The sequence below is a fragment of the Leptidea sinapis genome, chromosome 12, assembly GCF_905404315.1.
Source record: "Leptidea sinapis chromosome 12, ilLepSina1.1, whole genome shotgun sequence".
In the NCBI taxonomy this organism is placed as follows: Eukaryota; Metazoa; Arthropoda; class Insecta; order Lepidoptera; family Pieridae; genus Leptidea; species Leptidea sinapis.
Window position 1 is genome coordinate 5,998,688 of NC_066276.1, and position 16,279 is coordinate 6,014,966.

Genomic DNA, 16,279 nt, shown 5'->3' on the forward strand with positions numbered 1-16,279 from the left:
ACACAACGCCGCTAAAGAAGTCTTCACTTCAAAAGACATTATACTATCACCCCTACCATATTTATGTTCTCCTGGTATCTGACGTTAGAATATATTAAGGTATACTCACGTCATACATAAGACAATCTCTTCTTCAACTATGATTGCCTGGTACCTAACACTGTATAAAATTGTCTTACGAATTTTTGATCAGGACACGTGTCCTGACGCGAGGTTAATATTTTATACCCATCCCAAGTGAAGTGCTCAACGCAGCTTAAGAAGTTTAGAAGGGTTTAAGCAATCTCGTGTAGAGGCGAAACATGTGTCGAATTGTTTAAAGAAAAATACTGGCGGAATTAAATTAACACTAAAGAAAACTCAAAACATTTGGATAATTATGGATTTCCGCAATGTAACTAGTACTACTACTTCAATAAATTTTCTTAAGAAGTTTTCGCTTCAATAATTAACTAAGTTCTACCCGGTAAAGTCAGGGGGAAATACTAGTATTAATTGTAGACATTTGTAACACCATTACTAAGAGTTGTACAACATCGTAACATTACGCAAAATGATAATAACAATTAAAAGCGGTCGTTGGCTGACTTTCTAGCATGGGAAACACGAATGCAGTCGAGTCGCTTCTGAGAGCTCCGGACTAATGGCTTTCTACTGACATTACTCTCAAGTCACCGATGATTTGTATGAACTAGTAACACGGTTCGAAACAAGCGCGACCCGCAACTCTACTCACATAGATTTGTTGATGGTTAAGTAAAGTAACACCATTGGGTGACTCCTTTGCACAGGAAGCCGGCTATATTATGGGTACCACAACGGCGCCTATTTCTGCCGTGAAGCAGTAATGTGTAAACATTACTGTGTTTCGGTCTGAAGGGCGCCGTAACTAGTGAAATTACTGGGCAAATGAGACTCAACATCTTATGTCTCAAGGTGACGAGCGCAATTGTAGTGCCAATTCAAAAATCCTGAGCGGCACTGCATTGTAATGGCGTATCAATTACCATCAGCTGAACGTCCTGCTCGTCTCGTACCTTATTTTTATAAAAAAAAGTGTTAGATTTAAAAAAAAAATATTATCGTCATGTTCTCTATAAGCACTATAGAATCGTTAATTTTTGCGTGTGTAATGAAGAGCTGCTTAAATTGTCGAAGATCCAGAATGCTGTGTAAAAAGCTAGATTATTTGGCGTTGCAAAAGACATCGCTTAATTGTGTGTCTTCTACCGAATTTATCACGGGGAGTGTTCCGAAGAGCTGTTTCACCTGATCCCTGCCGCTGAATTCAACCTTCGAACGACACGCCACAATTTAGGATATCATCCCCAACATCTGGTTGTGTGGCGGTCCTCCACAGTGCGGTTTTCAATTAACTTTCTTCCACGTACTACAAAGCTGTGGAATGAGCTTCCTTGTGCGGTGTTTCCGGGACGATACGACATGGGTACCTTCAAAAAAAACCACCTTCCTTAAAGGCCGTCAACGCTTCTGTGAATCCTCTGGTGTTGCAAGAGAATGTGGGCGGCGGTGATCACTTAACACCAGGTGACCCGTACGTTCGTTTGTCCACCTTTTCCATAAAAAAATACAACGAAACTGTGAAATGAGCTTCCTTGAGAGACGTTTCCGGGTGTACACGACAAATACTTCAAAAAAGTTAGGGCGCTTTTTCCCCTAAAAACCGGTAACGTTCCTGTGATTCCCTATCCCTTATCATCAGGTTACCATTCCCCTTATCAGTTTGTCTCTCTTCCAAGAGAATGCAATAAAAATATATTAACTAAGTAAATGTTCTTGTGCCAATCCGATCACAAGATAGGGATAAATGGCACAACATGGAGGAGGCCTTCACCCGCAACGGGGGTTCCTATGAAAGAAATCAAATAAATATTACCTTAACTAATAAATACTAACAAAAATTACTTTATTTAATTATAATTACTAATCCACTAAACAAAATGTTACTTATTTCATAGGAGCAAATAAAAAGGCTTTTTATTTTATTAAGTAAATGTTTATATTGTTCTCATAAAATTATGTTAGCAGTCTCATAAGTCACGGCTTAAGTTTGCTGTTGCGAACAAGCTTTTTAAGATCTTAACCTTGTCCAGAATTTTATTATTCTGAGAACCGGTTCGACTCGAACTTTAAGTCTTATTAGTGTTGTTTTTAGAATCCGTTGATTTATTTAATCTTCATTTAGAATGGATATGGCAGTTCCAGCTTGTTTTGTTAATCTCCGTTTAGAATTAAACAAGTACTTACCGGAACGATTAGATGGATGTTGGACGTGATGTAAGACTGTCATCTCCCATAATATACTTTCACTTAAATGACCCGACAGACGTTGTTCTGTACATCTATCTATATATATATAAATGAATTGCTGTTAGTTAGTCTCGCTAAAACTCGACAACGGCTGAACCGATTTGGCTAATTTAGGTCTTGAATTATTTGTGGAAGTCCAGAGAAGTTTTAAAAGGTGAATAAATAGGAAAATGCTGCTAAATTAAATAAAAAGAACAAATTTGTTTTTCCTTTGATGTGTCCATACATAATTTCTATGAGAGAATTTATTGACGCACGGTTTGACAGTTTTGCTGTGAAACAATTTCATTGTAACAACAGGCAGCATATTTTACGAAATAATTATGATGTAATGAAATATTGTTGACAAATTCATATAAAAACATTATTTTATTTATTATATATACAGAACAACGTCTGTCGGGTCACTAGTAATAAATAAAAACTAGACATATCCCTAAGTCTTATTTGTAGGTTGCTAATGCTTGCTGTGGTTAACACTCCAGAGCCTTATTGAACTACTACTTTTCTTTGCAGTTAAACAAGTTTTTTGGCATGGCACGACGCATTTTTTTAGTACTACTCTCAGAAAAGTTATTCTTATAGCTTGTACTTTTTTGTGTAGGTACATTCATTTAGATTAGTAATGAATAACGAGGATTGTAAGCATATAAACTGTATTCCATGCAAGAATTTTGAAAATATTGGCTTTATTACATAGATGGCGGGCCGGAAGCCGTGAACTCATAACGCTCAAGGTCGCTGGCATTTAGTGTCGCCTTAAGTTAGCGGACCATTATGAATAAGGGTGTTAGTATTTTGTTGTACTTGGCCCGTGAACACACCGTGTCAAGCAATTGATGAATCTAAGAAATGTCGGGATAAAAAAACAAATAAAAATATATTTATTTTACTAAAGAATTCATGTTCGTATAATAAAATATTTACTAAAGAATTTTATTCAACACAATCTTGTGTATAATTAAATATAGGTACATTTATTAAAGTTATAAGTATAATAAATAACACATACTCTAAGCGGCTTATTAGTTAAGGTGTTTATATAACATAAGGTTTATGTATGTAAAACACATTGGTAATGTAAGCAACGAAAATATTACTTGAACATTGAATAAATTGTATTTATTTGCATTAATCACATCGCCGTAAATGCAATCTTTTCTTATGAATAGAATTCGACGTTATATGACGGAAATTCTTGACTCCCGTCAAGGTGAATGGCCGTCCCCAATATTCAGTCTATCTCTTACTTTAGATAATAATCGTAACTATCGTTGACTTTTCTGTACTATAAACTTATTCTACCTGACCCAATAAACTTATCGACGGTAACTCACCTTATCTATGCACGCTGTCTAGCAATGGTATAGCTTACCAGCGAAAGAATTTTGTATGGAAATTACAATTCATAAGGCTATAAGAATGACTGACAGTAGAAATACATATGTCTACCGTAGTAGAAGGTATTAATCTATCTCTATCTGTAGATATTATATTGGGAACGGCCGTTAGGCTGACAATTGTTAACTCGAATTAACAGCTTCTGAAAATACCCCTTGTTGAGGCGAAACACATGCCGATGTGATTTTATGAAACTTACCGGAATTGTCACGATGCGACGGATATTATAAACAGGATGTCCCAAAATTCAACGTCAAACCGAAACAGGACGATAGGATAGATGGCAAACATCATCAGCATAATAAGAAAAAAATCCATCCCATGTTCCTTAGAAATTATGGGCACTAAACAAAAAGAAAGCAGATTTCATTCATTTTGTAACCATTTTGTAGTGGTTACTTCAAGTTTCTTTTTACCCATATTTTTTTTAAGTATTAACCCAACAATTTTTGTACCATTTTGGAATCATGATAAGACACCAGCTTTTGAAGGCACTTGGCAATGCACTCTAGTACATTTTTTTTCAGGAGGCTCTGTCAAAGTCTAGATATTTTGAAAATGTTATGTTCATTATTCCACAAAGAGTGTTATTTCTAAGAAAATTTGGGGCGATAGTATTATTATTTTTAAATGTGATTAAACATTTGTTATTTAGGGTTATGGCGACATGTTTCAAAATGGGCAAAATTAACCAACATAAAACACAATCATCAAAAAATTGTTAGCAATGGAGGAAATCTGTTTTTTTTAATGCCCAAAATTTCTAAAGAACATGGGATGGATGGATGTTTATCAACTGCCCTATTGTCCCGTTCGGCTTGAAGTTTGAATTTTGGGACAACCTGTATACAATATTTGACATCTCATCTTGTTTTGTGTTCAAATTTTCAAGGATTCTGAGCGGCACTGCATTGTTATAGGAAAAGCATAATACCATCAGTTTCTTAAAAAAGAACTCCACCAATTATCCTTTTCGCGGCGTTACCGTGAGAATAACCTCGTGATGTATTCGTCTAAATAGGAGCGAAATATTACGCGTACAATGGTAACTGGTAATGCAGTTGAGGTATTGTTTTGTAATTCTCACAGTTTCAACTCTCGCTAATGTGATATCCAATCAATCATGGAGGCCGTGGCCTACTAACAGAATCCACTCGCGTCGTCCACGGTCCGTTGCAACTTGTCTTGCCTCTGGTCACCTAGTGTTAAAATATATACAAATATTGACTTATATCATAATATGAACTCCATTGCAAACGATCTCCTTACATGATAGCTGAAATGCATTACAAGATTTACAGATATAAGACTCACAAGATGTGTAATTGTTCAATACTTTTTTTTATTTTCAATTATTAATTCGCCATCTTTGTTTATTTTTCTGTGTGGTTAGCAAAAGCGGCAATGTTACTTAAACTTCTATGCAAAGTCAAAATTTCAGCTCTCTAACTGACAGCCCGCTAACATAAGAAGGACGGCTGGACACCAGAGACTTTAGCAGAGTGTCCGCTGGTTACATTTTGCGTACGGAACACAGTTACGGTCTATGTTCGTTGTTAGTTTGGCATTTGTTTATACATTAGCGCCATCTGTTGTCGCCGTACGTAAACAGCTGGTTCCGGTAATGCTGTAGAACTAAGACTAATTCCGGTTTTATTATAAACAAGTAAAGACGCGGACATCGACACTGTGATGGTAAAAAACCCATGATACAGTTCGTTGGCTTTCATTCAGGAAGTATACTTCATTCATTCACCTTCTGTTTTACTCGAAGGTCAATTAGTAATTATTTAATTACTCACTCAACTGACATTATTTAAGTATGTGATTACTGATTAGTTACCCAAATTTTATAGCTTCGAATAAAGTAGATAGTTAATCTGTACTCTTATTAGACAAGTATAATGTGTAATATTGTTTTTATGAATAAACCCAAAAAAGTCTTAGAAATTCTTTCACCAACATAATGGTTCTATTATTGAGATGTAAGGGCTGTATTTTATTTAAAAAAATTAAGAGACCCTTACGTATTTACAAATTTTGAAATCATACATTTTAATTAAGTATCGATGTATTTAAAAATAGGCAAATTTATATTCATAAGAAAAAAATTGGCCAATATTGCCTTGAATTTACAGCAACTCACTTTAAAACTATATTATCTTCTTAGATATTTAAATAAAAAGCGATTTTCACTTAATAAATATAAAAGTGAAGGCATTTTACACGGTTGTTGAGTACCAACGGTATATCCTGTGATTCACCTCGCAATGTTGACAGACATAATGACAACTATTAAAGTAACAATCACTTGTGCAATGCCTTTGTGTTCAATTTCTTGTAACATTCTTGTAAATGTTGTGAAACATAAATCAGATTATCAAAGGACTTTAACACGCAGCCCGTTTCGTCTGAAAAACTACATCATTTTTAGCTTATTCAATATGAATAACTCTCGAAACCTAGTTACAGAGATATATATGCCGATGAAACGGTGTGAATCTATAAAAAAAGTGTTCATGTATATTTATGTATGAACGCAAGAAGTTATACTTCTTTGGCCTTACAAAGCAAAAATCCTTAAAATTATTTATGACTCGTGCTTCTACGTTTGTAGAAAGAACAATATTGTAAAAATCTTGCGACGATGGCTTTGACAATTAATTATTAAATAATGAATACGGCTGTATGGGCTTGAACCCTTTGCCTGTCCTAATAATGGACGAAGAAACCAAAAACAAGTGACGAATGACGCAAACGTCAGAAAATTTTAGGAACCAACTTCACCCTGTTAGTGTTGTGCGCGCATCTTAAAATTTCACTCTCATAATTTTTTTATAACGCGCCTAAAGAAGTATAACTTCTCAAATGCTATTATATATGATGAATATATGAATTTCTCAAAAGCTATCTGTTTTTTCAATAAAAAAATATGATAACAAAGTAGTATCTTACAATAAAAATTATTATTTAATAGCCTGTGGGCGGTTGCTCCATTACCAATCTGTGGTATCATTAAGAAAGTCATTTATGTTATACCTTTACCACATAAACAGTTTTAACAATTCCTTTGAATTTAAATGAAAAACTTTTGTTATGACCACTTTCTGGGATCTTGCTTTAAAAGCATATACATCGCTACACAAAAGACTTACTAACTAGACGTAGCCGAGTAGTAGGCATTATAAGTTTAGGTCTGTTCCTGGTGTTAATAACATTATGTTGTTGGTGTAAGTATGTATTAAGATTTTACCCTTCCGGATCTAGGCTTTATAAGGCAGTGTCTAACTATTATGAGTTTATCTTCATAAGTATTGATGTTACAGTAACTTTCCCTCGTAAGGATCGACAAAGTATAATTTTGCTCGTCGTACTAGTCTTTTTTTATGGAAAGAAGGGACGAGACGAGCAGGACGTTCGACGTAATTGATACGCCCTGCCCATGCAGTGCCGCTCAAGATTCTTTAAAAACCCAAAAATAGCGGCACTACAGTTGCGCTCGTCACCTTGAGTCGTAAGATGTTAAGTCTCATTAGCCCAGTAATTTCACTAGCTACGGCGCCTTTCAGTCCGAAACACAATAACTAATGTCTACACATTACTGCTTCACGGCAGAAATAGACGCCGTTGTGGTACCCATAATCTAGCCATCCTGTGCAAAGGGGCCTCCCACTGGTAAAAGTCTTTCTTATTCCCCTCAGTCTTTGCCTACGAGCGTGACGGCTCAGTCTCATTCGCACAAAAAATTGATCAACGCTTTTTAATTATTGTTTGTCGGACCGGTCACATTCCATACAAATGCTAATGTTCAACTTGCAGTATGTTTATATCCCGTAATTTATATGTCTGTCAAGCGTAGAAGCACTATAAATTAGTGATAGAAACGTTTTATCCACCGGTTTTATCGGTTAAACTAGTCTAAACTATAGTGGACTCTATAATTTTTCCGGGATATAATATAGCCAATATCCTTTCCCAAGCTCTAGGCTATCGCTGTACCAAATTTCATCAAAATCGGTCAATTTCATAAAAGCGTAACAAACAAACTTATATTCACATTTATAATATTAGTAGGGATATATTATATGTACCTATAAAACCTACCTACTTAAAAAATTGTAAAATTCGTCTCAGTCTGTTTTAAAACGTTCAGTACATTCAGTATTTACAAAGAAATGTATTAATGTAATGTAAAACAAAGGATCGAGACTTATTAGACAAAAGAGCTAAATTGAAGGATCATACTTGTTCAATCTTGCTTAAACAGTAAGCCTGTGAAGCCCACCTATTTATGTAGTTATTTATTCTACTAAAATATCCATTCATTCAAAATCACTAACCAAATATAGATGTGAAAAAAATTAGTGACTTAGTAATAAATACTTTTACTACAATGTATGCAGGTAACACATAAAGTTTTACTGGTGCAGTCTGCACAAACGATACGATTGTTTTCTTGGGGAACCACGAGTAGTATCTGCAATATCAAGTTTGCTGTCTGCCACCTGTCTGTATTGACTGAAAACATTATAATCGCAAATGATAATCTACGATTTTAAAACAACGCTAAATCGCTAGATGGCGCTATTCACAAAGTTACAATATAGTTTATTTGATTGTCGCGGAGTATCTTCACATAGAGCTTATTTTGAAGGTTCAAGTAAACATAAAATTTATAATTTTTATGTACTGCTAACCAAGCAATGAACTGAGACGTAGCAACCAACCATTGTTGATCGACTGTATGCGTTGGCCTTTGTAAATCACCCCCAAGATGGAATAAATTTGATTGGTAGCTCACCAATATAGCCTAGTGGTTAGTGACCCTGATTTAAAGATCCCGGGTTCCAATCTGGGTTGGTGCAAACATATATATAATTGAATATGGATGTTAGTTTCCGAGTTATGGATATGTTTTTATGTATGTCTAAGTATGTATATCGTATTAAATATATCAGTGTCTTTAACTCATACCACAGGCTATGTCTACTGCCTAGTTTGGGGCTAGATAATTTGTATAAAATATTATATCTGACAAAGAAAGGTTGACCAAAAAATTTTCAAAGCTAAATTTAAATTCATTCAATTATACGTTGCTAATACGTTGAACACGTCTTTGTTCTTCACCTTGTCTGCCCTCACTAATTAAACCTGGAATGCCTATTCAGTGTCTCTTCTTACACTATATTCTCGTACAAAATTTTCCACACAGATAATTTTAACAAACCTCGTGTATATCCTTTTTTGAATTGTCCCGAAAACTTTCCGAAATATAGTAATAATGAATTATCATTACTCTAATCAGATCTCGACCTTATAATAACTAATTAATTAATTATCTCTTCATTTGTTTTAGCAGTTTTGCGTGTTGTAACATACTTAGTAGCTATTAATGAGAACTGGTTTACAATAACTACGTATAAAATTCCTAAGGACGTTTACTATGTTTACATAACGTTAAAGGCATGATATAGATGGTCGTTTTTAATGTTGTGCAACTTATCCATTCTAGAACGTTTGACAACACGTTAAGGTCGTTTTAAGTTGGTAGTTTGTACTTGCCCCAATCATCTTAATTCAATGTATCAACCGGTTTGATTATATTTAGTATTACGGAGAACGGTGTCGCTTATGGTCGGTTCTAACGTTTAGATTGTTACTAATTTAGCATTAGTGAAATGGGTGCTAAGGAAGAAAATGAAATTGTTGGAAGTTCTGAAACTAAAAAGGAAGCGGAAGTGAATTGTTGGAATTGTTTTAACTCTGAAAATGATGGTGTAGACACATATGAACCAATCACACTGCCGAAAGTTAGGGAACAACAAAGGGAGAAATTAAAACTATATTCCTTTTTGGCAAATGAAATTTCTAAACCGAAGGCTGTGTCGCTGAAACAGAAAGTAGCAGAGCAATATGCTGTCACCAAAAAAATTGATGAGAAAGTTGGTAAAAGTGTGGATCCAGTCAAATACGCCCAAGAAAGTGAGAAAAGTTTTGGAAAAGTGACCAGTGCTCAATATTTCAATAAAGAAAATTCTTCAACAGTGAACACAAATTATAACCCAAATACCACAAGCTTCCACGATTCACTCGAAAATTGTGATAATTTGTTTAAAAATCTATCAAGTAGTAACTTTTCTGATATTAATAAATCGACAAGTGGTAGACAATCTTTAAGAAGAAAATGCAGTTATACTGAAAACGAAAAGAGATTTTCGACTATCATATATAACAAAGATCTGGAAAGTAGTTCAGAGGACTTGAGGTCAGAGTCACCAAATGAGCTCAACTTGAGTATAATACCTCTAAATAATAAAGAGAAAAATGTTAACAATAACTTAAATAATTCAGTAAATAAGCCATTATCTCCACAATATAACATTATTAAATCGCAAAATTCTATAAAACATGAAGAATATTCTCCACCTCGAAGTGCAATAAATTTAAAGAACACAGTAAGTCCTGGAAGTAATATACCAAATATAAGAACATCCTTTAAAACTCTCGGAAATAATCAAAATGAATCCGTTAACACAAATGTATTTAATAAATCACAAAAACAGTATCCAGCGTTTAGTACAAAAGTAAGAGTGAAAAAAGATGTTAATCAACCTAAAAATTTCGAACCGATATCTCCTATCCTAGCGGAAGAAGAACTTGTTTCTCTTCAACAAATTCTTAAACCAGACGAGGGGAAGACGGTAGGCGATGATAAATACAAGGATCCAGATAATGTTGGAGTTCCATATAGAGTTCAAATTGATACTTCTACCCCTAAAGCGTATAAATCTATATCCATTGGTAATATCGCTGAGCGAACTCATTTAAACACTGATGTTGGTGTTGATAAGGTAGATGGTCCAATATCAATTGAAAAATCCGACAATGCAAGTTCTAATGGATCAGAATCTGGCTACGCAGGATCGGTAGCCACAGTTCCTGATGATGCAAGTGACGGAACGACTAAGAGCAGTGAGAAAATGTCACCGGAAACTGAAGTAGCAAAATATGGACCGCAATCTATGTTTAAAGCTTCGCTTCCATCTTTGAGTAAAGTCGAGAAGCCAATCCTTAAAATGCCTTCTACATCGTTTGCAACGAACATTAACACCGCCCACCTGAAATCACCTACAAAATCTATACGATGGAGTACACAGTCAATGCCACGTGCATTTTCCTTTGAAGGTATTTAATTTTTTTGTAATTATTTTAACCGTTCAAGTGATATAGCGCTGATCAGATACCCAAACATACAAAATGGTAAGTTTATAATAGGGTTTCGTTAAGGTCTGTGTAAGATACAAAAAAGCAAGATACTATTCACTTACTATTTATAAATTCTGTGTCAATTTAAATTCAAATTCAAATAGTTTTATTCAAAGTAGGATGTGACATCACTTATTCAAGGTCAAAAACTATCACCCATTCCGAAACGAATGCCTCAGACCTGAGAAGAACGGGCGCAACAAACTCAGCGGGCTTTTCTTTTCATAAATAATGTGTACAATTAATCTTATTATGTATTTAATAGCCTGAGGGTGGACGCTCCATTCCCATCTGTGGTATCAATTCGAAAGTCATTTGTGTTATAGTTACTTTTACCATACAAACGTTTATTAACAATTCTTTTGAATATAAGTAATACTTTGGTTTTGAACATTTTCTGGGATCTTATTGTAAAAGCGTATATAACGACCCACAAAAGACTTACTAACTCGACTTAGCCCAGTAGTAGGCATTATAAGTTTATGTCTGTTCCTGGTGCTAACATTAATATGGTTATGACAGTTTCTAGCAAATTCACTTCTGTGCTTATATACATGCATTACATTACCAAAAATATATTGAGAAGCAACAGTCAAGATGTTAATTTCTTTAACTTTGAATAGCCCTCTTTTGCAGCACAAAAATTGTATTAATATCGGCAGCGTTACCCCATAACAATATACCATAAGACATAATACTATGGAAATAACTAAAGTATACTAGTCGCGCCGTATCATGGTTCCACTACACTATCATTTGACATTATAATTAGTCAGTGCCGTATGAGTGAACCGGGCTCTGTACTGCAAAACGGCGATTCATTGTTATTGTGAGCGGACCTAACAGGAAACAGTAGCATGCAGGATGAGATAAAATGTTAATAATGTTAAAATATCCACATATACCCCGATTTAGTCTCACATTAGACGTGGTGTTAAATACCTCATTATAATGAATAGAATAATTAATTCTGATGGAGCAATGTGTTACTATTCTATTAAGAGAAGTAATCTGTCTAATTCGGTAGAACCAATATCTTCTGTAGAGCTAGTGAATGTATACAATATTAGTGAACGAAATAATATCGAAAGACATAGAACGGGGATTCGTAAATGTTTTTCATGTTGTTGTCCTTGTATTTCTCGATCACGTAGTGAGCCTGTCCAAGAAGCCCCGCAAGAAGACCAGAATTCTTCTCTTGTGGTACCAGAGAAAAGGAGCTACACATTAAAAAAAGTGACTCAAGAAAAACAAGATGTACCAATTCTTACCGTAACAAGAGTTGTGGATGACGAGTCTGTTTCTCTAAGCTCAACAAAATGGCTGTTGTCTGAACGGAAGGAGAGCACAATCTCTTTAGAAACTTGTAAGATGAAGACTAAAAATACTGAAAATACCGCATACGATTCCGGTATTCAGAGTGGAAGCAGTACTTTAAGAACTGGTGAGAAATCATTTATGCGTGAAATACTCGCGTGTAAAGATACGTTTTTAAAATCGATTGAGTGGTGCGATAATTCTTTGACTCGGGGCAAAAAGTACCGCAAGGTTAAACGTGACGATTGGCTCGAACTTAAAAAAGATGGTACCAAACAACGTATACATATTGCGGCACGCATGATCTGGTATTGTATCCACTTGTGATGTTAAATATCGCACTTTTTAACAATTTTAGTAACTCGATAACCAAATTAAGGTCTGACTGAGCATTTCAAAAGCACCGTAAGTAATTTTTACACGATATTTCAATAATGAATTGCGTCATGTGTTTTCGTCTACCAATTAACATTCTTAAGTGTGTTCATTTACAAAACACTGTTTAAATACTCTTCTTGTAACAAATATAACTTTCACTCATGCACAAATAATATGTTGACACTTATATTAGAAAGAAAAACGGTTTATAGTTCGACAAACTTTTTTTAAACATAACATTTTAAAATTTAAATTAAGAGTAGTTGAATAATAAATCTTTCCATATAAAAATATAATGAATATAATTATAACTTATAAGTGAAGTTAATGCAGATTTACTTACATCGAGAGTAAGCTTACGTTGTATGTGACGGATAGACATTGCTAACCCCAATGAATGAAATCTACAGAACTGGTAGACTGTATTGTTCGTAAATACAAACATCTTTGAACAAAAATAAATTATAGCTTAAAAATACGATTATATATATGATAAAAGAGAAAGCTAAAGAGCTTTACAGCTGCAGTCATCTAAAGTCCACCAAATTTGTTTTTAAATCATAATAAACCAGTTTCAAATTCATATTTTAATTACATCTAAGCATTTTAAACAGCATCAAATGAACTTCATAGTATAAAATCAACGTAATATAAAATAAAGTCGCTTTCTCTGTCCCTATGTATGCTTAAATCTTTAAAGCTACGCAACAAATTTTGATGCGGTTTTTTTTAATAGATAGAGTGATTGAAGAGGAAGGTTTATATGTATAATAAAATGCATTAAATAGTGGATGAATACTGGTATTTTTGAGGTTTCTAATGTGATGTCGTAAATAATTATATTTTTTCCGCTTACATTGCAAACGCAGGCTGAACCCTACGAGATTTATCAAAATAATGTACTGAGTATTATATTTTGTTTTAAGTTTATTTTATACAAAAGTTTAGGTATTTTATTTATCGATTGAGGCAGTACGAAGTCTGACGGGCCAGCTATACTACATATAATGAACAGGCAGGTTTTCTTCTTACGATATACATGTGTCGATATTTTTATAATTATCGTGGTGTGCCTGGGGATATAAGGCCAAAGTGATGAAATGTATGGACCTAGGTTCTTGATACGAGTACAAATTTTCAAATAATTCGACGTCTTGACGGAGGTGTAAGTTGCGTTTAAAATCAAAGTTTCCTCTAAATCAGTGTTTCTTATCGTGGGGCCCACGCCCAACAGGGGGGCAATTTGATAGTTAAGGGGGCACTTTAAAATTGCACTCGACACGACTTTAATCCTTTTGCTTTGGGTTATTTAAATGCAATGCTAGATATCGGTGACAAATTTATCAATATTACTTTAATTTAACATATCACGCGCCGCACAGTTTACCTGTTTCATATGAGTATTGTTATTTTAAATATTATATCGTTATTTTTTATCTCTCTTTAATTAAGTATATATATATTTATTCTTCTCTAATGTGATTTAATATTGTTAGATGTAATTTAAAGAAAAGATTAGTGTGTGGCGTTAAAAAATTGCTTATTAAGATCTAAATTAGCTTTTTCTAAAAAAGGCCAATTCCAAGAATGTGTAAGAAAAACTTTTACTATCGTTTCCATCTTCATATTTAGCTGAATGTGGATTTAGTGCTATAGATGATTTACTAAAAAAATCGACTTGATATAACACGCGGAGACTTGAGATTTTTGTGTCTCGCATCAAGTGCCCCATCCACCTCCATTTCTTTCTCTTATCTTTCCAGTATGTTGCTAAGTTTCGTTTTTGATCGGAGAACAATGTTTCTTACACTATCTCTTCTTTTCGAGCCTGATATGCTTCTCACCATTGCCCTTTGACATTTGGCTAATCTTTCTCTTAGAGATTTGCTCAGTGCCCATGTTTCGCGACCGTAAGACAAACATGGAAGAACACATGCCTCGAAAGGTTTTTATTTTCAATTCCGTGCTGTCTTTCGATTTCATAATTAATTATTGATACATTATGTTCTACCTAATAAACTTCTTTATAACTATTAGAGAACTATATAATATCATAATACATATATGTATAAATTACGTGACACGTTGTTTGTCCGCGATGGACTCCTAAACTAATGAACGGATTTAAATGGGGATTACTTCATGGAGTGCAGTTTGGTCCAACTTGAGAGATAGGATAGTTTTTATTTCGATTTTGGACCCACAATTGTTTTTATTTCCAATATTTGTTTTGTATGGACATATTTTCTATGAGAGAATTTATTAACGCACAGTTTGACAGTTCTGCTGTGAATCAATTTCATTATAGTTAACAACAGGTAGCAATGACGTTCTATACATAATATAGAAACCATACTTTATTTAATATGTACAGAACAACGTCTGTCGGGTCAGCTAGTTATATTATATATTTTACTTGTAAAGCCTAGAACACAAAATAATATAAAAAGTATACCATTTGTTGACAACAAGGCAGGCTTCATCTCAAGAAACTGTATTTCGATTGCCAAACAACAAATAGTAAAAAAAAAACAAAGTTGACTTCCAAATTTACAAATTGGAACCATTGTACCAATGCGTGTGACCTTATTATGAAGTCTTTTGATAAATAACATTAACATTAACTGACATTTTCACATAACACGCCTTCTAAAACACCATGCTGTTTATAAAACTACCACCTTAACTTTCAATCAGCTTTTCATGGCACGACGCCTTCGACGATGTCCACGATGCTTGAATAATAATACGAAATTGCGTTTTGCAAATTATTTTGAAAATATGTACATATCTATCGATGTGGAAGATTTTTTTACGAAACTAAGAAATCTTAACTTAACTCGATATGATTACAACCAAAAACCACCAGCTTTTCGGAACAAGTTTCAAGCAGTTAATAAGTGATACATGTTTTTGTTTCAGATGAAGTGTATCTATCAGAGACCAACATATCCCCTGGTCATGCTACCTTACCCAAACGATCCAGCTCACCTTTACCACATGACAGAGATATCGACAGAGACCGGTTTCCACACAACAGGAGTGGCTTGCAGGTAATATTGCTTACATTTACTTACTTTATTAACATTTATTTGAATGTCTCAAATAAAACAAAATAAATTTCGACTGCTTTTGTTTGTATTTCATATTTTTAAACGAACAAATATTTGTTCAATAGTACCGACTATTATATATTCTTTTAGATACGATGCATTTATAAAGATAAGTAATGACAACCTGTATAGCCGAGTGGTTATTGATCCTACCTACTAAGCTAGAGGTCCCGGGTTCGAATCACGGTAGGTGAAAGCATTTATATGATGAATATAGATGTTTGTTTCTGAGTCATGGATGTTTAAATGTATTTATGTATGTTTAAGTAAGTATATTGTATTAAATATATCGTTGTCTTGTAACCCATAACGCAGGCTATATATGCTTAACTTGGGGCAAGATAATTTGTGTAAAAAGTGTGTCAATGTTATTATTATTATGTAATAAATATATTATTGTTTTATATTTGAACACAAATATTTATAACAAATGTCAACCTAAATTTATAATCCATCCCGTTCATATATAACAT

The 16,279-nt window shown here is 34.0% G+C and overlaps 1 protein-coding gene across 5 annotated transcripts in view; it reads left to right on the forward strand.

Annotated features, from left to right (window-relative positions):
* The window catches only part of LOC126967134 (synaptotagmin-like protein 4), a 160,506-nt gene that overhangs the window by 125,693 nt on the left and 18,534 nt on the right, over positions 1-16,279 (forward strand). For 3 of the 5 annotated variants that reach the window (XM_050811559.1, XM_050811560.1, XM_050811561.1), the window contains one exon: positions 15,616-15,746. In XM_050811559.1, coding sequence (XP_050667516.1) covers positions 15,616-15,746 — 131 coding nt within the window. Of the gene's footprint in view, positions 1-9,909; positions 10,918-11,873; positions 12,443-15,615; positions 15,747-16,279 lie in introns of those variants that run through there. The other 2 variants (XM_050811562.1, XM_050811563.1) reach the window with 2 other exon arrangements.